Raw genomic sequence first — 19,663 nt, forward strand, 5'->3', positions numbered from 1 at the left:
CCCTGTGAGCCAGGGGGTTTGCTTTTAGAAAAGTATTAACATTTATTCAGACAATGAAAGAAAAACAAGTTACACCAGTGCTATTTTGCATTAATGTTTTAAAAGAAAGCCCAATGCACTGCCAAACATAAGAGCAGCGATAACAAAGCAAGATGTTTGGTCACACAGCCATTCATGCAGGGTGCAGGCGGGATGACTTTCAGATCTGGAAGTGTTCCTTTATTGTATGATGCATTGTTCTGGAAATACACAGAAAAGAGTGTAAGGTAAACACAGCTGTGGGCAGAACAGAGGCAGTCATGTTTAAAGCTTGATATTGTGAAGGTGTGGACCCTTACAAATGAGTTCATGACAATGACGACCTGGTCGATTTTCTTTAGTGTTTGCTGGTATTGATTGATAGACGTGTCATTCCAAGTCTTTGTGAACATCATATTGAGAAAAGAACTGCAAAATTACCAAATAAAAGGCATATTATCATTAGGGCACATTTTAAAGAAGGAATGTATTAAAAATCTGGGTTTTCAATTAGATTACTTTATATCTGTTGCTCCCATCGCGTATCCTAAAGCTGTTGAATCAGGGAAGCTCAGACAGCCGCTCAGATTCATAGCTGGATAGTAGACGAGGAAGGCCAAACACATCTCATCTGAAGTTGAGAGGCCCCCCTTTGGGCAGAAAAATAGAGCTTTACATGTCCATAATCTTTGTAGGAAGATCAATTTTGAAGTCAATTTTGAATTTTTGGTTCAATGCCTAAAATAAGGTCTGGCTGAAGTTATTTTCATGGTTTATTCTACAACATAAAATACATCAGTAACACCCCCTTATTATTTCTTTTAAAGCTTTTATTTATCTTGAAAAAGGCAGCACTCATACACAGTTGAGGTCAAAAGTTTACAGCCCCCATGCAGAATCTGCAAAAATATGAGGGATCATATAAAATGCATGTTATTGTTTATTTAGTACACACATTCTTTGGTTTCCCAGCATTTGTGTGTATTTGAACCCTTTCCAACAATGACTGTATGAGTTGAAGATCCATCTTTTCACACTGAGGACAACTGAGGGACTTCAAACGCTCACTGATGCTTCAGAAGGAAAAACCATGCATTAAGAGCCGGGGGTGAAAACTTTTGGAATTTGAAGATCAGGGTCAATTTAATTTATTTTGTCTTCTGGGAAACATGTAATAATCTTCTGAAGGGCAGTACTAAATTTAAAAATATGATATTTAGGCAAAATATTTTTTTTTACACATCACCATTCTGTTCAAAGGTTTTCACCTTCAGCTCTTAATGCATGTTTTTTCCTTCTGAAGCTTCAGTGAGTGTTTGAACCTTCTGTAATAGTTGCATATGAGTCCCTCAGTTGTCCTCAGTGTGAAAAGATGGATCTCAAAATCATATAGTCATTGTTAGAAAGTGTACAAATACACAAAATCGCTGAAAAAAACAGAATTGGTGGGACCTGAACGATTTTTCTGAAGAACAGCGGACAGTTAAACTGTTGACAACTCAGGTCAGTACTAAATAAACAATAACATGCATTTTGTATGATCCCTCTTATTTTGGTAAAATAATTAACATTTTGCAGGTTCAGAGAGGGGGGTGTAAACTTTTGACCTCAACTGTACATATCAAGAACATACTTGCACCCATACTTGGCAATGTAAATGTACCAACCCATGTGAGTGTGTCTCGGTTTTCAGTATTATAGGTGCACTCCACCAGCAATTTATCACCCTGAAAGACCAAAAAGCTACTTATTGCCAATAAAAATATTCTAAAGTATACAGAGATTAATATATTATTGTGTCATTTGGCATTGTGCAGTGCATATATTTGATATTTATGCTTTTCAAAACTTTTAGCACTTACCAACTTCACTGTCTTGGTTTTACCCAAGTTTGTCACTTCCTGAAATTCAAAATTATAGTTTTCATCCGCAGCTAGAAGATCGATCTGTTTTCCCCCTCTGAAGAAAATAAGAATTTACAAAAACACTAATTAATTGCAGTAACTTTAGGTTATGAATCACAGAATAAAAAGAAATGCACAGGTTATTTTAAAGGTTGTATCAGCGATTTCTAGCCTAAAAAATAAAGTGTCAATTTCAGCTGACCTTTTTTCACGATCCGCTCGCTGCCTGCCCCATAAATTGTCTGTGAAAAAACCGCGTCTCTCTGGTCAGCCTAGGGTCCGAGATATGCCAAAAAAACAATCGGCGCCACCAACCTTTCCACACATAAACAAACATTGTTCCAACCAATCAGCGTCAGGGGTTTGGTGTTGTGGACTTTCGCTCCGCCTCCCTCACATCCCTGCACCAGTAGGAAAGTCCACAACACCAAACCCCTGACGCTGATTGGTTGGAACAATGTTTGTTTATGTGTGGAAAGGTTGGTAGTGCCGATTGTTTTTTTGGCATATCTCGGACCCTAGGCTGACCAGAGAGACGCGGTTTTTTCAGACAATTTATGGGGCAGGCAACGAGCGGATCGTGATGAAAGGTCAGCTGAAATTGACACTTTGTTTTTCAGCCTAGAAATCGCTGATACAACCTTTAAGTGAACTATATATTTAGGTCAGTCATCGGTCAAAAATGTCTACCTGAAGTGTCCGACTCGCACCTTCTGCCCAGCCAAGTGTGTGTGCAGCATCACAGTGAACACCTGAAGATCTTGTGGTTTCTCCAGAACCTGTAGAGCACAGAATACAACAGATCATCCAGTCATCTGCTGAATCTGACCGAGAGAATGTGAGTAGACAAACTCACATACAAACACATACACTCTGTACATACAAACCTGTGGAATATAAGAAGTGTCACACAGGCCATACGTGAGGAAGGATTTGGCTTTAGGTGGGATGGCGTACCCAGGGGCCAATGCAAGCCCTGTCATCAAAATACCTGCATCGTGTTGACGGAGTTCAGATGTGTAGTAGAATCGCAGACCTGAGTTATCAACTCGACCTGTGTAGAGAACATCAAAAATCCTTTAATATTCATCACAGTGTGGTATTTTACATTTGTAAATAACCACTGGCTGACCTGCACTTTCATTGGGGTTGTTGTAATGCACTTCAAGCCTGTAGTAAAAATCTCCAACATTTCCTCCAATTGGAAGACCTGCCGCCTCAGGAAATTCAAAGGCCTGGAAAAATATAAGTGAATTAAAAAGCTAATCAGTAATTCGAAAGTCTTACATAAATACTATTTCAATGGGCTTATAAAAATAGCATTGAAAATAAAGGCTGAAAATGAATAATCCAGAGGCAGATCTTTTCAGTGAATTATTTAAAAAAGAACTGCTCTGAATGATTCACTTAAGAATCTTGATTAAAGGATAAGATTTCTATGAGTATTTAATGGCCCAAATGTGGTTGTTTTTCACATGAAATACTTTAAACCCCAATCAAAGGTGAGACTAACCCCTCCGCCAATTCCCCACACAGCCACGACCTCCATACACTCTCCAGCCACCGTAGTGTAACATTCCACATCAAGCGGCTCCGTCACAGATGGAGGGCAGCGGTACAGCAGCAGATGATGAACAAGGTCAACGTTTGTAATCACTGGCTCAATCTGGACATAATGAAAGTAAGACGAATGTTATCAAGATTGACCGATCGTTGGATAGATAATGCGTGTGTTAAGTTCATAAACTCACTTACGCGATAAATGTGCTGTTTGACATCAAACGCTGGGGCTTTCATAATCTTGCAGTGATAGTGGGTTTGATTGGTTGGTATAGTGAACTGAAATGATTGCGTACGTGTAAAGTGAAAGTACACACTCACTAGCACTTTGAAGAGAATTTCTTTGCATGACTGAGATAAGCCTAATACATAATCTTTGTAAACGACTGTTCAAAAGTAGGCTAGGAAGTCTATGAACTTTTCTTCAACAAGTAAACAATAAATTGACCAAAGGTTACAGGTTCTCATGAACTTGCTAATCATCACAAATCCTGAAATAATGTGTGCTTTCAACACTGATAATACAGTTAAGGACAAAAGTTTACATCCCACTTTCAGAATCTTCAAAATGTTTATTATTTGACCAAAATAACCATAAAAACCATGAACCATAAAACCATGAAAACCTTTCGAATTTGAAGATCAGGGTAAAATTAATTTATTTTCCTTTATGGAAAAAAGTAAATAAAATATGATGTTTAGGCAAAAATAAGGTAAATGCTGCCTATACACCTCCATTCTGTTTCACTCCAAAGTTTTCACCCCCCTCTTAATCCACTGTTTTTCCTTCTGGATCATCAGTGAGTGTTTGAATCTTCTGTAATAGTTGTATATGAGTCCCTTATTTGTCCTCAGTGTGAAAAGATGGATCTCAAAATCATACAGTCATTGTTGGAAAGAGTTCAAATACACCAAAATGATCCCTTTTATTTTGATCAAATAATTAACGTTTTGCAGATTCTGAAAGGGGGGTGTAAACTTTTGACCTCAACTGTGTCATGTGACACTAAAGACTGAAGTAATGATGCTCTAACTCTAATCTAGATAAACAATATTAATTTCTTAAAAATCTGAATTTTTGGCATCGTTTTTGCAGGTTTTATAGACAGAACAGCAAAATTACAAAATAAAAATCATTCTTACATTGACCATAGTCATGTCAAAGAAGTTGCTGTTTGGAGGGTTGACACGAGGCATGTACTTCAACAGGTTTAACTCTTTTGTGCCTCTTCGGGTACTGTGGTACGTGACGTCATCAGTCTGTCCGTATGCATAGATCAGCTTCATTGGGAGATTCTAGTCATGCAATGAAAAACACTTTTACTTGAAATGAATGCACACTGCAGCTAAATGTGGTTGACACTCATAAACATTTACTGTGTATGTGGCCACTGATAACTTATATTTATCTATTTTTGATCTAGAATTTCAGAGTTTTCAAGTTGAAAAGACAGTTCATGTTTTCAGTTTAAGAGGCGTTTTTGAAGTGCAGCTGAGAGCTCCTTGACAAACAAGGTCAACAGCTTGTTACGAGAGAGGGGTTCTCAATAATGCCCTGATCCCAGTGGACCTAACATTGTGTGGATTCCTTTACATTGCTGGTTTTGTTTTGCAATGCCATTATGGGTAGATTAAGTTTCAAGGTGTATCATAGTTCGAAAAACCAATACAATTTTTGAATTCTGAAGACAAACTCAAAGAGGAGAGAATATTGTAGTAGGCAGGCTCTGCTCACTATAAAAAAATTGGAAGAAAATCTTAAATATTTAATTGGGGTTGGGGGTTTATATGAATGTATCTCTAAGAGGAACTGACCATATATATATATATATATAATTATTTTTATCCCCTGCTGATTTTGTACATTTGCCCCTCTGACAAAGAAATGACCAGTCTATAATTTTAAGGGTAGGTTTATTTTAAGTGAGAGACAGAATAACAACAAAATCCAGAAAGACGCATTTCAAAAAAGTTAGAAATTGATTTGTATTTTAATGAGTGAAATAAGTATTTGATCCCCTATCAATCAGTAAGATTTCTGGCACCCAGGTGTCTTTTATATACAGGTAACAAGCTGAGATTAGGAGCACTCCCTTTAAGAGAGTGCTCCTAATCTCAGTTTGTTACCTGTATAAAAGACACCTGTTCACAGAAGCAATCAATGAATCAGATTCCAAACTCTCCACCATGGTCAAGACCAAAGAGCTGTCCAAGTATCTCAGGGACAAGATTGTAGACCTACAAAAGGCTGGGATGGGCTACAAGACCATCGCCAAGCAGCTTGGTGAGAAGGTGACAACAATTGGTGCGATTATTCGCAAATGGAAGAAACACAAAATAACTGTCAATCTCCCTTGGCCTGCGGCTTCAGTGATCATGAAAACAGTGAGGAATAAGCCCAGAACTACACGGGAGGACCTTGTCAATGATCTCAAGGCAGCTGGGACCACAGTCATCAAGAAAACAATTGGTAACACACAACGCCGTGAAGGACCGAAATCCTGCAGCGCCCACAAGGTCTCCCTGCTCAAGAAAGCACATGTAAAGGCTCGTCTGAAGTTTGCCAATGAACATCTGAATGATTCAGAGGAGAACTGGGTGAAAGTGTTGTAGTCAGATGAGACCAAATTGAGCTCTTTGGCATCAACTTAACTTGCCGTATTTGGAGGAGGAGGAATGCTGCCTATAAGAACACCATCCCCACCGTCAAACATGGAGGTGGAAACATTGTGCTATGGGGGTGTTTTTCTGCTAAGTGGACAGGACAACTACACTGCATCAAAGAGACGATGGACGGGGCCATGTACCGCCAAATCTTGGGTGAGAACCTCAGCCAGGGCATTGAAAATGGGTCATGGATGGGTATTCCAGCACGACATTGTGCCAAAACACACAGCCAAGGCAACAAGGAGAGGCTCAAGAAGAAGCACATTAAGGTCCTGGAGTGGCCTAGCCAGTCTCCAGACCTTAATCCCATAGAAAATCTGTGGAGGGAGCTGAAGGCTACGAGTTGCCAAACTCCTTAATGACAAAAAGTGGGACAAAATCCCTCCTGAGATGTGTGCAAACTTGGAGGCCAAAACATCTGACCTCTGTGATTGCCAAAAAGGGTTTTGCCACAAAGTACTACGTTATTTCACTCATTAAAATGCAAAATTAATTTATAACTTTTTTGAAATGTGTTTTTATGAATTTTTTTTGTTGTTATTCTGTCTCTTACTGTTCAAATAAACCTACCATTACAATTTTATACTGATTATTTCTTTGTCAGTGGGCAAATCAGCAGGGTATCAAATAATTATTTTCCTCACGTATATCTATGGAACTGACTATCTTCAGAAAAGTTTAGACAGTATTTTCTTTTCATCGTACCTCTGTATAATGCCTATTAAAGAAGTATTTAACCACCTTTTACTTTATGTAAGAGTGGGCAAGGCCATTTGTAAATTGTATGGGTTTGGCTTCCGGTCTCATCCACATCCAGCTATTTTTAGCTGTACAGAACAGCTCATTTTGGACAGCTTCAAATTGGTGTTTCTTACCATATTATTTTAATGTGTTATCTTAATTATGAGCACAATGGTTTGTAGTGCAAACAGTTTTACCGTTTACTGTTTGTTGTTATTCTTCTCATTATTTCCCTATAGCAGATAATGAACCGGAAGTCTCAACCATAGGACTATTTCAGTGTTAAAGAAAAAGGTGGATACGTGCAGCGCCGTTTTGTTTACATCTCTAACTGAGGAAATGCTGTATCACCATTGTGCCGTAAGCATAGAGTGAATTTGCGTTCTCATTTTGCTGTCTGATGTTTCTATTTTGTGCATGTATGTTTTATGGAGCAAAATTTTACAAAGCTTTGACATATCATTTGCCAAAATCTCATACCGGCCCATGTCTAAATATCATAGTTTCACCATCATTGTTTTCTGAATAAAACTGCAGAGTAGGCCTACATCTTACAAACAATGTAGGGGAGGGTTACAGTGTTGGTGTTGAATTACTTTTCCTTTGTAAAGAATAGTTAAAAGGAAAATGGTTAAACAGGCTCACAGTGATGTATAGATCATCTTTATCACAGGAATCAATGGACCTCTGAAACTTCATGACTGTTTTCCCATTAGACTCGGTCAGAGACAGAAGTTTGTAGTTCTGTTGCTGGTCAACCACAGGCATTGAATTCCCCCCAGCATGACGGTCCTGAATACGGAAAAACAGAAAAGAGAAATGAAGCATGTATGTATGCATGGCAACAGGTGTTATATGGTGCTGTAGTTTAAACACTTTAACTCTCAACCTCTTACAGTAATCTCTTAGAGTAATGTTTCCAAAATTAGCATATTTTAGAACATCTAGTTGAAAAACAAAATATTCATAAATACAGTTTATTAGTCTAATAAAAAAGAAGACTTTGTCAGACTTTGTCACACTTATAGTTACTTACTGTATAAAATATCCCAGCAGACATATGTAGTTCATAATTAATGAAATACATATCAGTTAAATCCAGAATAAAAATATATAGTTATATTAAATACAAAATTTGATTTATAGAGCTAAATAACTGACACTGTCAGCCTCAGTCTTGATGATGTGAAAGACTAAGAAACCCAGATATAACAATTTATATTATAGATAATAAACTAATTGTGAAATACACAATGAATCAGAATCGACAGTATACAGAACAAAATATCAAAAGAATATAAAATTATTTGTAACTCTACTGTTAAGGGACTTATTGAAAGTTATCAGTCTGTTTTGATGATGTCTTAGTCTTTACCGTAAAGTATTTGCCATCAGGTCCAACTCCTCCAATGACAATATCGGCTCCAGTCATTCCTCCTTTGGGGCTGAAGCCAAAACCGACCCAGCCGCTGGTGTTGACCGTGAGCTCAAACAAGATGGTACCCTGGATCTCATCAAATCCCCATTTCAGCCGCACATTGAGCTCAGGGTCCAGGTGTTCAGAGAAAGGCAGAAGAGGGTCTTCCTGAGACCAAGACCACTGGACTGAAAACAAGAGTAGGACAAGAGATAATGTGACCATGTTTTCTTTTCGAAATCTGACAAACAGTGTCTTTGTAAGGTGTTTGAGAAGGCAGTGATATGATACTGCTCTGTAGTCCCTTTAACAGCTGTCTGTAACCCCTCCTCAACTGATTCTCAGTTCTCCTCCTCTCACTCCGGTCTGGTGAATCAAAATGAACATCACATGATGTTACAGGGTCATTCTATGGAAATGTCCATTTAACTGTTCCAATTCACCAATTCACTATCTCAACAAATTAGAATACTTCATGAGACCAATAAAAAAAAACATTTTTAGTGAATTGTTGGCTTTTGCTTTAATTACTGCATCAATTCGGCGTGGCATGGAGGTGATCATTCTGTGGCACTGCTGAGGTGGTATGGAATCCCAAAATTTCTTTGACAGTGGCCTTCAGCTCATCTGCATTTTTTGGTCTCTTGTTTCTCATTTTCTTCTTGACCAACAAAGATTCTCTATGGGGTTCAGGTCTGGTGAGTTTGCTGGCCAGTCAAGCACATTGGTCATTTAACCAACTTTTGGTGCTTTTGGCAGTGTGGGCAGGTGCCAAATCCTGCTGGAAAATGAAATCAGCATCTTTAAAAAGCTGGTCAGCAGAAGGAAGCATGAAGTGCTTTAAAATGTCTTGGTAAACGGGTGCAGTGACTTTGGTTTTCAAAAACCACAGTAGACCAACACCAGAAGATGACATTGCCCAAATCATCACAAACTGTGGAAACAACACTGGACTTTATGCAACTTGGCCTAAGAGCTACTCCACCCTTTCTCCAGACTCTAGGACCTTGGTTTCCAAATGAAATACAAAACTTGCTCTCATCTGAAAAGAGGACTTTGGACCACTGGGCAACAGTCCATTTCCTCTTCTTCTACTTCAGGAGTGGCTTAACAAGAGGAATATGACAACTGTAGCCAAATTCCTTGACACGTCTGTGTGTGGTGGCTCTTGATGCCTTGACCCCAGCCTCAGTCCATTCCTTGTGAAGTTCACCCAAATTCTTGAATCGATTTTGCTTGACAAGCCTCTCAAGGCTGTGGTTCTCTTGGTTGGTTGTGCATCTTTTTCTTCCACACTTTTTCCTTCCACTCAACTTTATGTTAACATGCTTGGATACAGCACTCTGTGAACAGCCAGCTTCATTGGCAATGAAAGTTTGTGGCTTACCCTCCTTGTGAAGGGTGTCAATAATTGTCTTCCCCATGATTACGAGAGACCATTTTCAAGGCTCAGGAAACCTTTGCAGGTGTTGATTAGCTGATTGGCATGTCACCATATTCTAATTGGTTGAGATAGTGAATTGGTGGGGTTTTGTCAAATGTGAGCCAAAATTATCACAATTAAAAGAACCAAAGATTAAAACTACTTCAGTCTGTAAAAAGCCGGCCCATTTTACATGAACACTGCTATCTCAAAAAAATGTGGGGCAGCTTACATTTTAAAACCTGTAGGGCCTGAACAATTATATTTTATTACATCAATTCAACACAAAAATATTAAAAACAGTCCTTAATAATCAAAGGAACACAGTTAAATGTCATACATGGATTTTTTTGTTAGTGTGCCAAGTGATTAACCAAAAAGCCCAATTTACCTGATATCACCTTATTATTAGAAAGGAATGTTGAGATGAACTCAACAAAAAGGCACAAGAAGCATTTCATCTTTATGTTTACAGTGGCGCTAAAGTCTCTCTTTAGTGTATGATTGTCCAAAATAAGTTTCTGTTGAATTTTGATGGACCAACAACATTTCTGTAAAATTCTAATTAAAATGTTGCTTGCAATAAACAATTTAATCAGAACAGTGTCTAGAATATTTTTCACCAACTACTGTTTCAACAATGTGAACTAAAGATGAATGTTTTCGAATCACCGCTACCACTGCGAGTCAAACTTGAGAACTGAATCAATCAAATTTGTGAACGAATCATTCAGACCACTTTTGTGAACTGGCAGGTCATCGCTAAAATTATCTGACTCACAAGCACAGCTATTACCTTTACAAAATTGCAATTATGTCTGTTCCTCACACAAAGTTATCACATGACTTAGGACAGAAGGCTTGAAACAAAAAGTATGATTCAAATGGACTTTATTAATCTGTTTACTTCATTGTGAAGTTTGACAGAACCAGTCCCTCCAGGTTATTCCATCACAGAAAAAAAAAAAAAGATTTACAGATTTATAAGTACAAATGTGAATAAGTTATGAATGAATTTTGTTTTTTGAGTGAACTTATCCTTTTAGCAAGCAGTCGATAGTGTCTATTATTTTCATTAGAGGGCGCTATATGCACACTGTTGACATGCCACTGCATAAACACTAAATCAACTGGATAAATCAAATCTGTATTTTGTATTATGAATAATAATATTAATAATAATAATTATTATTGCAATTTTGTTGTTTTTACTTACAATTCAGGTTTGGAACTATCATTCTGAATCATGCTGTCTCATTCTTAAATACAATCCTATTTAAAATGTAGGCTACAGTTTTTGCTCTCATAGTGATACAGACATTCAGACAATGAAAGAAAAACAAGTTACATCAGTGCTAGTTTGCATTAGTGTTTCAAACAGAAACCAATTGCACTGCCAAACATAAGAGCAGTGATAGCAAAGCAAGACTTTTGGTTACACAGCCACTTATGCAGGGTGCAGGCGGGATGACTTTCAGATCAGGAAGTGTTCCTTTATAGGATGATGCATTGTTCTAAAAATACACAGAAAAATGTGTCAGGTAAAAATGGTGGTCAGAACAGAAGCAGATATTGTAAAGGTGTGGACACTTACAAATGTGTCCACGACTGTGATGTGCTGGTCGATACTATTCAGTATTTGTTGGTATTCATTGACAGTTGTGTCATTCCAAGTCTTTGCATACATTATTTCGAGCCAAGACCTGCAAAATGATCCAATAAAAGGCACATTATCATTAGAGCACATTTTAAGAGCTAAATGTATTATAAATCAGGGTTTCTAATTAGATTACTGTGCATTGGATGCTCCCATCGCAGTTTGTAAAGCTGTTGAATCAGGGAAGCTCGAACAGACGCTCAGTTCCATAGCTGGATAGTAGACGAGGAAGGCCAAACACATCTCTTCTGTGGTAGAGAACCCCCCCTGCGGGCATAAAAACAATTTATTCTACAACATAAAATAGATCAGTAATAATCCCTGATATTTCAAGGCTTTTACTCTTCTTGAAAAAGGAACTCATACACATCAAGAACATATGAGATGTACCAACCCATGTGAGTGTGTCTAGGTTTTCAGTATTATAGGTGCACTGCACCAGCACTTTGTCATCCTGAAAAACCAAAAAAAGTTTCTTTATTTCACTTATTGACAATAATTATATACTAAAATATAGACTATTGCTGTATATAAATCATTGATTTTGTATTGTGCAGTGCCTACATTTGATATTGATGCTTAACAGCACTTACCAACTGCACTGTCTTAGTTTTACCCAAGTTTAGCATTTCCTGATATTCAAAATCATAGTTTTCATCCACAACTAGAAGATCAATCTGTTCCTCCCCTCTGAAGAGAATAAGAATTTACAAAAAAGTAATTAATTTCTGTAACTTCAGGTTATGAACCACAGAACAAAGAAATGCACACAGATGATATTAAGTCAACTATTTATTTAGGTCAGTCATTGGTCAAAAACATTTACCTGAAGTGTCCGACTCGCACCTTCCGCCCTGCCAAGTGTGTGTGCAGCATCACAGCGAACACCTGAAGATCATTTGGCGCCTCCAGAACCTGTAGAACGCAGCACACAACTTATCATGCTGAATCTGATCGTCAGAATGTGAGTAGATAAACATACTGTACATACAAACCTTTGGAATATTAGCAGTGTCACACAGGCCGTACGTGAGGAAGGATTTGGCTTTGGGTGGGATGGCGTACCCAGGGGCCACTGCAAGCCCTGTCATCAAAATACCTGCATCGTGTTGACGGAGTTCAGATGTGTAGTGGAATCGCAGACCTGAGTCATCAAGTCGACCTGTGTAATGAAGCAAGTATTGTTTTATCACATCAAAATCTGAAATATTGATCAAAGTGTGGTATTTCACATTGTAAATGACTAACTGACCTTCAACTGCAGTGGGGTTGTTGTAATGCACTTCAAGCCTGTAGAAAAATTCGTCAACATTTCCTCCAATTGGAAGTCCTGCCACCTCAGGAAATTCAAAAGCCTTGAAAAATATAATTGAATTTAAAACAAATCAGTTATTGGAAGGTTTTACATATAAATACTACTTCAATAGGCCCAGAAGCTGAAAATTAATCATCTTCTTGAGACGGATTCACTGTTTAGTGAATCATTTCAGAAAACCGCTCTGAACGATTCACTTAAGAATCAAACCGATTCGATTCTTGATTTTTAAAGGGGTCATCGGGTGTAAAACTAACTTTTATATGTTTGAACGTTAATGTGTTTTGGTAGTTTGTGTACACAACCACCCTACAATGATACAAATCCACCCAGTGGTATTTTTTTATCTTTAAAAGTAATATCCCCTTTTTAAAATCAGGTCATTCTTAGCTTCTTGTCGTTGTGACGAAACACATTTGATTGACATTAGCATCTTACCTTAGACCCGCCCTCACCGAGCTGAAACAGTCCGAATACAATTGCCATTGTGTGACTCAGGTGCAGAAGAAGACTCTAATTGAGCGATTGAGGTGTTCTGTTGTTGGATGTAATAATGAACATAGCAGTAGTCATTTACTACCGACATCTGAGCCGCTGAAGACGCAGAGGTTTAATGTTACTTTCGTTTTTAAATGGAAAGCGCCATTCCCAATCTACATATACATCTATCTTCATGCGAATTGTTCCTGATGCATCTTCACCCACAGCAGAAGTGAGTATAAGGGTTTTTTATGCATCTTTGCAAATGGCCTTTCTTAATAATGTGCTTGTTGGCAAGTTTCGCCGATAAACACGGCTAAAGTAAACATAATCCCAGAGAGGGGCGGGGCGAGCAGAGCTCGTGGCATTTAAAGGGGCCATGTCTTAAAATGAGCTGAAATTTTGCAGAGCTGATTTTGACAAGGTAAAAGGGTGTTTTTTTTACACTACTATTCAGAATTTTTAACCAAAGTATATTAGAGACTTTTCATTAAGACCCTAAAGAATCATATGAACTTGTGGAAAATGGGCATCCGATGACCCCTTTAATGATTTGATCGCAGGTTAACCATTTCTTCAAGTAATTAATGGTTTAAAATTGAGTTATTTCTTGCATGAAAATGCATTAAACCCCTTTCAAAGGTGATACTAACCCCTCCGCCAACTCCCCACACAGCGACGACCTGCATACACTGTGCATCCACCGTAGTGTAACATTCCACATCAAGCTCCTCCGTCACAGTCGGAGGGCAGCGGTACAGAATCAGATGATGAACGAGGTCAACGTTTTTGATCACCGGCTCAATCTGGACATAAAGTAAGACAAATGTTATCAAAATTGACAGATCCCTAGATAGATAATGTGTTAAGTGTTAAGTTTATAAACTGACTTACGCGATAAATGTGCTGTTTGACATCAAACACCGGGGCTTTCAATACCTTGCAGTGATAGTGGGTATGCTTGGCTGGTACAGTGAACTGAAGCGATTGTAAATGTAATCAATGTCTGAAAGTACACACTCACTAGCACATAACTGAGATAAACCATTTACAAAATTGTTGTAAACTACTGTTTAAAAGTAGGCAATAAAGTCAGTAAGAATTACAACTTTTCTTTAACAAGAAAGCAATACACTGGCCAAAGGTTACAGTAAAGACATTTAAAGGAATAGTTCAAGTTCAGATGTTTATCTGCTTACCCCCTGGGCATCCAAGATGTAGGTGACTTTGTTTTTTCAGAAGAACACAAACAAAGATTTTTTAACTCAAAACGTTGCAGTCTGTCAGTCATATAATGGCAGTCAATGGGAACCACGGATTTGAGAGTCAAAAAAACATACACAGACAAAACCAAATTAAACCCAGCGGCTCGTGACGATACATTGAGGTCTTAACAGACAAAACACTTGGTCTGTACAAGAAAATGAATAGAATTTATATAATAGATCTTCGTCATGCGGCGGCTGTTGTAAACGCGCTCAGGACAGTTAGACATTGCGGTGGATCAGAGGTAAAAAAATGATATAAACATTGTTCAGTTTCTTGTGCAGACTGATTGTTTTGTGTGTTAAGACCTCAATGTATCGTCACGAGCCGTATGATTTAATTTGGTTTTGTCCGTGTATGTTTTTTGACTCTCAAAGTCCCATTGACTGCCATTATATGATTATATAACAGACTTTGTGTTCTACTGAAGAAACAAGGTCACCTACAGCTTGGATGCCCTGGGGCTAAGCGGATAAACATCAAATTTCATTTTTTGGTGAACTATACCTTTAAAAATTCCCCAAATTCATCAAAATCTGAAAAAAATTTTTTTTTTACATTGATAATAAATGTTTCTTAAACAGCAAATCAGAATGATTTCTGGAGGATCATGTGACACCGACTGAAATAATGGCTGGTGAAAATTCAGCTTCACAGGAATAAATTACATGTTTTTAATTATATTAAAATCTAAGTTTTAAATGTTGCTCATGAAATGTAAGACAGAAAATTGGTTTTACAGACAGAACAGCAAAACAACAACAAAAAAAGTTCTTACATTGACCATAGTTACGTCAAAAAAGTTGCTGTTTGGAGGGGTGACTTGAGGCATGTACTTCAACAGGTTCAACTCCTTCGTGCCTCTTTGTGTACTGTGGTATGTGATGTCGTCAGTCTGTCCGTACGCATAGATCAGCTTCATGGGGAGATCCTGACCATGCAATAAAAAACACTTTTATTTGATTGTTTACATAAAATGAGAAGCACTTTAGCAACACGCACACTCCAGCTAAATGCCGTTGACATTCATAAAAGTTTGCAGTGTGTATGTGGCCACTGATAACTTTTTTTTAGCTATTTTGATCTAGAATTTCAGGGTTTTTAAGTTCAAAAGACAATCCATGTTTTCAGTTTAAGGGGCGTTTTTGAAAGGCAGCTGAGAGCTCCTTGACAAGCAAGGTCAGCAGCTTGTTTCGAGAGAGGAGTTCTCAGAAATGCCCTGATCCCAGTGGACATTACTGGTTTTGTTTTGCAATGTCATCATTAGGTATGGGCCAATTACTGGTTTCAAGATATATCATGGTTTGAAAAATCACTGTTTTAAATCCAATAACATTTTTAAAGAGACTTTAAAGGAAAGAATTCTGTAGCAGGCATTATCTTATTTATGAACATTATCTTATTTATGAACACACTGGTTTGTAGTGCAAACTGTTTTACCATTTACTGCACATTGTTATTCTTCTCGTTATTTCCCTATAGGGGCTAACAAACTGAAAGTCATAGACTTACTTCTGCGTTAAAGAATAAAGTGGATAAGCGCAGCGTAAAATCTCATAACGGCCAATGCCTAAATGTAATGTAATGTAGTTTCACCATCATTGTTTTCTGAATTAAACTGCAAAGTAGGCCTACATTTTTACAAACAATGAAGGGGAGTGTTACATTGTTGGTGTTGAATTACTTTTCCTTTGTAAAGAATAGTTAAAAGAAAAATGGTTAAATAAGCTCACAGTGATGGTTAGATCATCTTTATCACAGGAATCGATGGACCTCTGAAACTTCATGACTGTTTTCCCATTAGACTCGGTCAGAGACAGAAGTTTGTAGTTCTGTAGCTGGTCAACCTCAGGCATTGCATTCCCCCCAGCATGACGGTCCTGAATACGGAAAAACAGAAAAGAGAAATGAAGCATGTATGTATGCGTAGCAACAGGTGTTTTTATGGTGCTGTAGTTACAGTTGTAGTTGCAGCTTCCAATCTGGGCTAACACTTTGACTCTCAACCTTTTACAGTAATATCAAGACAAATGCATATTTTAGAACATCTAGGTTGAAAAACAAATATTAATACAGTTTTATAGTCTAATAAAAAAGTAGACTTTGTCACACTTATAAAGTTACTTACTGTATTAAATATCCCAGTTTACAGCCACTGAGAAAACTAAGTATGTAGTTCATAATTAATTAACTAAATATGAAATGCATATCAGTGTGAATCCAAAATAAAAAAGAATTAAATATAAAACATATAAAATAACTTATTATATTTTATAGAGCATGTAATTCCACTGTAAGTGACTTGCTGACATTTTCAGCCTCAGTCTTGATGATGTAAAAGGCTGAACCTAAATATAACAATTTAAACTGTAGATAATTAACTAAATGTGACAAACACGATGAATCAGAATCATATACAGAACAAAATGTCAAAAGAATATAAAATTAGTTAATTGACTCATTGACAGTTATCAGTCTATCTTAATGATGTGAAAGACTAAAGCCAAATATAACAATATAACAATTTACACTGTAGATAATTAACTAATGCAATGATATTAAAATGTCACGATGCGATAATATCTTGATATGAAGTCCACGATACATTTATTGCGATATTTAAAAAACAAAAACAAATGAAGACTGAACATTTTGTTCTTTTTTAAAGTTAAATTATTCTCACTAATGCATTTTGAGAGTTCAAAATTAACAGCTCCAATCCATGTTCTGAACTTAAACTGAATTGACTTGTACCTGAACTTTGAAGGGGACTTAACCCTCTTTTTATTTGTGGTATACTGTCTCAGTCTAAATTACATTCACACTGGTGATTTAGGAAGCCAAACAAATTAGAATAGAATAATAATAATAATAACAGAAATTTTATATTATTGTTATTCCTATGACAGTAATAGCCACATACTGTAAAACAACTGCACTGTAAAATAAATGAAAATGAATATTGCATAGGTATATTATTTTTCCCTACTAGAGAAATTACAATACTTCTTTCCTAATTTCTACACTTAAAAGAGATATTTTGAATTTGGACTGTAGTAACGTTACCCATTTAAACCGCTAGCTGTCAGCAATTCATACTGCACTTTTAAGCTTTTATTTTGACGGAAAGGGCAGTAGAGCTTTTATTTTAACAAATAAAATCCAGCTTCAGTGAAAACAGGCTTACAAAAACATGTCTCTCTACAAATCTAGTGAAATTTTGTAACTGGTGGCCGTTGCGTTCTCAAACATGAGCTAAATTCATGGCACATGCAATAAACCAGTTCACTGCATTCACTGTGAACTGAGCCGTTCTGAGGCACGTAAAACACCGGATCACGAGCTGATCACCTGAACGAAGTGTGCACTTCACTTTAAAACACACAGCGAAAATTATTAATTATTACGATTAAGCCATATTGTGCTTTTGGTTTTAGTTTGTTTGACAGATACTGTGCCTATACTATGCCATAATGGCCTAAAACCCAACTTTAAAGATGTTTTATGTTAGAATAAAAAGTTTAAATGTATTTTAAAAACTACACTTTACCGGAAAACTTATATCGTCATGTGACCACAAAACTACCGCAATACTATGATATTGATAATACCAATACATCCCTACTAACTAAATGTGACAAACACAATGAATCGGAATTGACAGAATACAGAACAAAATATCAAAAGAATATAAAATTAGTTGTAACTTCACTGTTAGAGTTATCAATCTCAGTCTTTACCGAAAAGTAACTGCCATCAGGTCCAACTCCTCCAATGACAATATCGGCTCCAGTCATTCCTCCTTTGGGGCTGAAGCCAAAACCGACCCAGCCGCTGGTGTTGACCGTGAGCTCAAACAAGATGGTACCCTGGATCTCATCAAATCCCCATTTCAGCCGCACATTGAGCTCAGGGTCCAGGTGTTCAGAGAAAGGCAGAAGAGGGTCTTCCTGAGACCAAGACCACTGGACTGAAAACAAGAGTAGGACAAGAGATAATGTGACCATGTTTTCTTTTCGAAATCTGACAAACAGTGTCTTTGTAAGGTGTTTGAGAAGGCAGTGATATGATACTGCTCTGTAGTCCCTTTAACAGCTGTCTGTAACCCCTCCTCAACTGATTCTCAGTTCTCCTCCTCTCACTCCGGTCTGGTGAATCAAAATGAACATCACATGATGTTACAGGGTCATTCTATGGAAATGTCCATTTAACTGTTCCAATTCACCAATTCACTATCTCAACAAATTAGAATACTTCATGAGACCAATAAAAAAAAACATTTTTAGTGAATTGTTGGCTTTTGCTTTAATTACTGCATCAATTCGGCGTGGCATGGAGGTGATCATTCTGTGGCACTGCTGAGGTGGTATGGAATCCCAAAATTTCTTTGACAGTGGCCTTCAGCTCATCTGCATTTTTTGGTCTCTTGTTTCTCATTTTCTTCTTGACCAACAAAGATTCTCTATGGGGTTCAGGTCTGGTGAGTTTGCTGGCCAGTCAAGCACATTGGTCATTTAACCAACTTTTGGTGCTTTTGGCAGTGTGGGCAGGTGCCAAATCCTGCTGGAAAATGAAATCAGCATCTTTAAAAAGCTGGTCAGCAGAAGGAAGCATGAAGTGCTTTAAAATGTCTTGGTAAACGGGTGCAGTGACTTTGGTTTTCAAAAACCACAGTAGACCAACACCAGAAGATGACATTGCCCAAATCATCACAAACTGTGGAAACAACACTGGACTTTATGCAACTTGGCCTAAGAGCTACTCCACCCTTTCTCCAGACTCTAGGACCTTGGTTTCCAAATGAAATACAAAACTTGCTCTCATCTGAAAAGAGGACTTTGGACCACTGGGCAACAGTCCATTTCCTCTTCTTCTACTTCAGGAGTGGCTTAACAAGAGCAATATGACAACTGTAGCCAAATTCCTTGACACGTCTGTGTGTGGTGGCTCTTGATGCCTTGACCCCAGCCTCAGTCCATTCCTTGTGAAGTTCACCCAAATTCTTGAATCGATTTTGCTTGACAAGCCTCTCAAGGCTGTGGTTCTCTTGGTTGGTTGTGCATCTTTTTCTTCCACACTTTTTCCTTCCACTCAACTTTATGTTAACATGCTTGGATACAGCACTCTGTGAACAGCCAGCTTCATTGGCAATGAAAGTTTGTGGCTTACCCTCCTTGTGAAGGGTGTCAATAATTGTCTTCCCCATGATTACGAG

General features: G+C 37.6%; 2 protein-coding genes across 2 annotated transcripts; both read right to left on the minus strand.

The window, feature by feature from the left end:
* Positions 1-28: 28 nt before the first annotated feature.
* LOC141283651 (DBH-like monooxygenase protein 2 homolog) lies at positions 29-9,283 on the minus strand. Its single transcript, XM_073816959.1, has 13 exons — positions 8,266-9,283; positions 7,536-7,682; positions 4,626-4,778; positions 3,678-3,761; positions 3,436-3,588; positions 3,055-3,157; positions 2,810-2,976; positions 2,613-2,701; positions 1,881-1,977; positions 1,686-1,745; positions 538-668; positions 339-447; positions 29-239 (listed from the first exon to the last, which is right to left on the minus strand). Exons 1-13 carry the CDS (start codon positions 8,530-8,532, stop codon positions 99-101), a joined length of 1,701 nt encoding a protein of 566 aa, XP_073673060.1. The 5' UTR covers positions 8,533-9,283; the 3' UTR covers positions 29-98.
* A 1,321-nt stretch (positions 9,284-10,604) lies between these two features.
* Positions 10,605-18,470, minus strand: LOC141283858 (DBH-like monooxygenase protein 2 homolog). Its single transcript, XM_073817178.1, has 13 exons — positions 18,189-18,470; positions 16,182-16,328; positions 15,227-15,379; positions 14,077-14,160; positions 13,836-13,988; positions 12,640-12,742; positions 12,383-12,549; positions 12,214-12,302; positions 11,981-12,077; positions 11,782-11,841; positions 11,524-11,654; positions 11,325-11,433; positions 10,605-11,244 (listed from the first exon to the last, which is right to left on the minus strand). The coding sequence occupies exons 1-13, from the start codon at positions 18,453-18,455 to the stop codon at positions 11,104-11,106; spliced, it is 1,701 nt and encodes a 566-aa protein (XP_073673279.1). The 5' UTR covers positions 18,456-18,470; the 3' UTR covers positions 10,605-11,103.
* Between the last annotated feature and the right edge of the window lie 1,193 nt (positions 18,471-19,663).

This window comes from Garra rufa, chromosome 13 (genome assembly GCF_049309525.1).
Source record: "Garra rufa chromosome 13, GarRuf1.0, whole genome shotgun sequence".
Classification (NCBI taxonomy): Eukaryota; Metazoa; Chordata; class Actinopteri; order Cypriniformes; family Cyprinidae; genus Garra; species Garra rufa.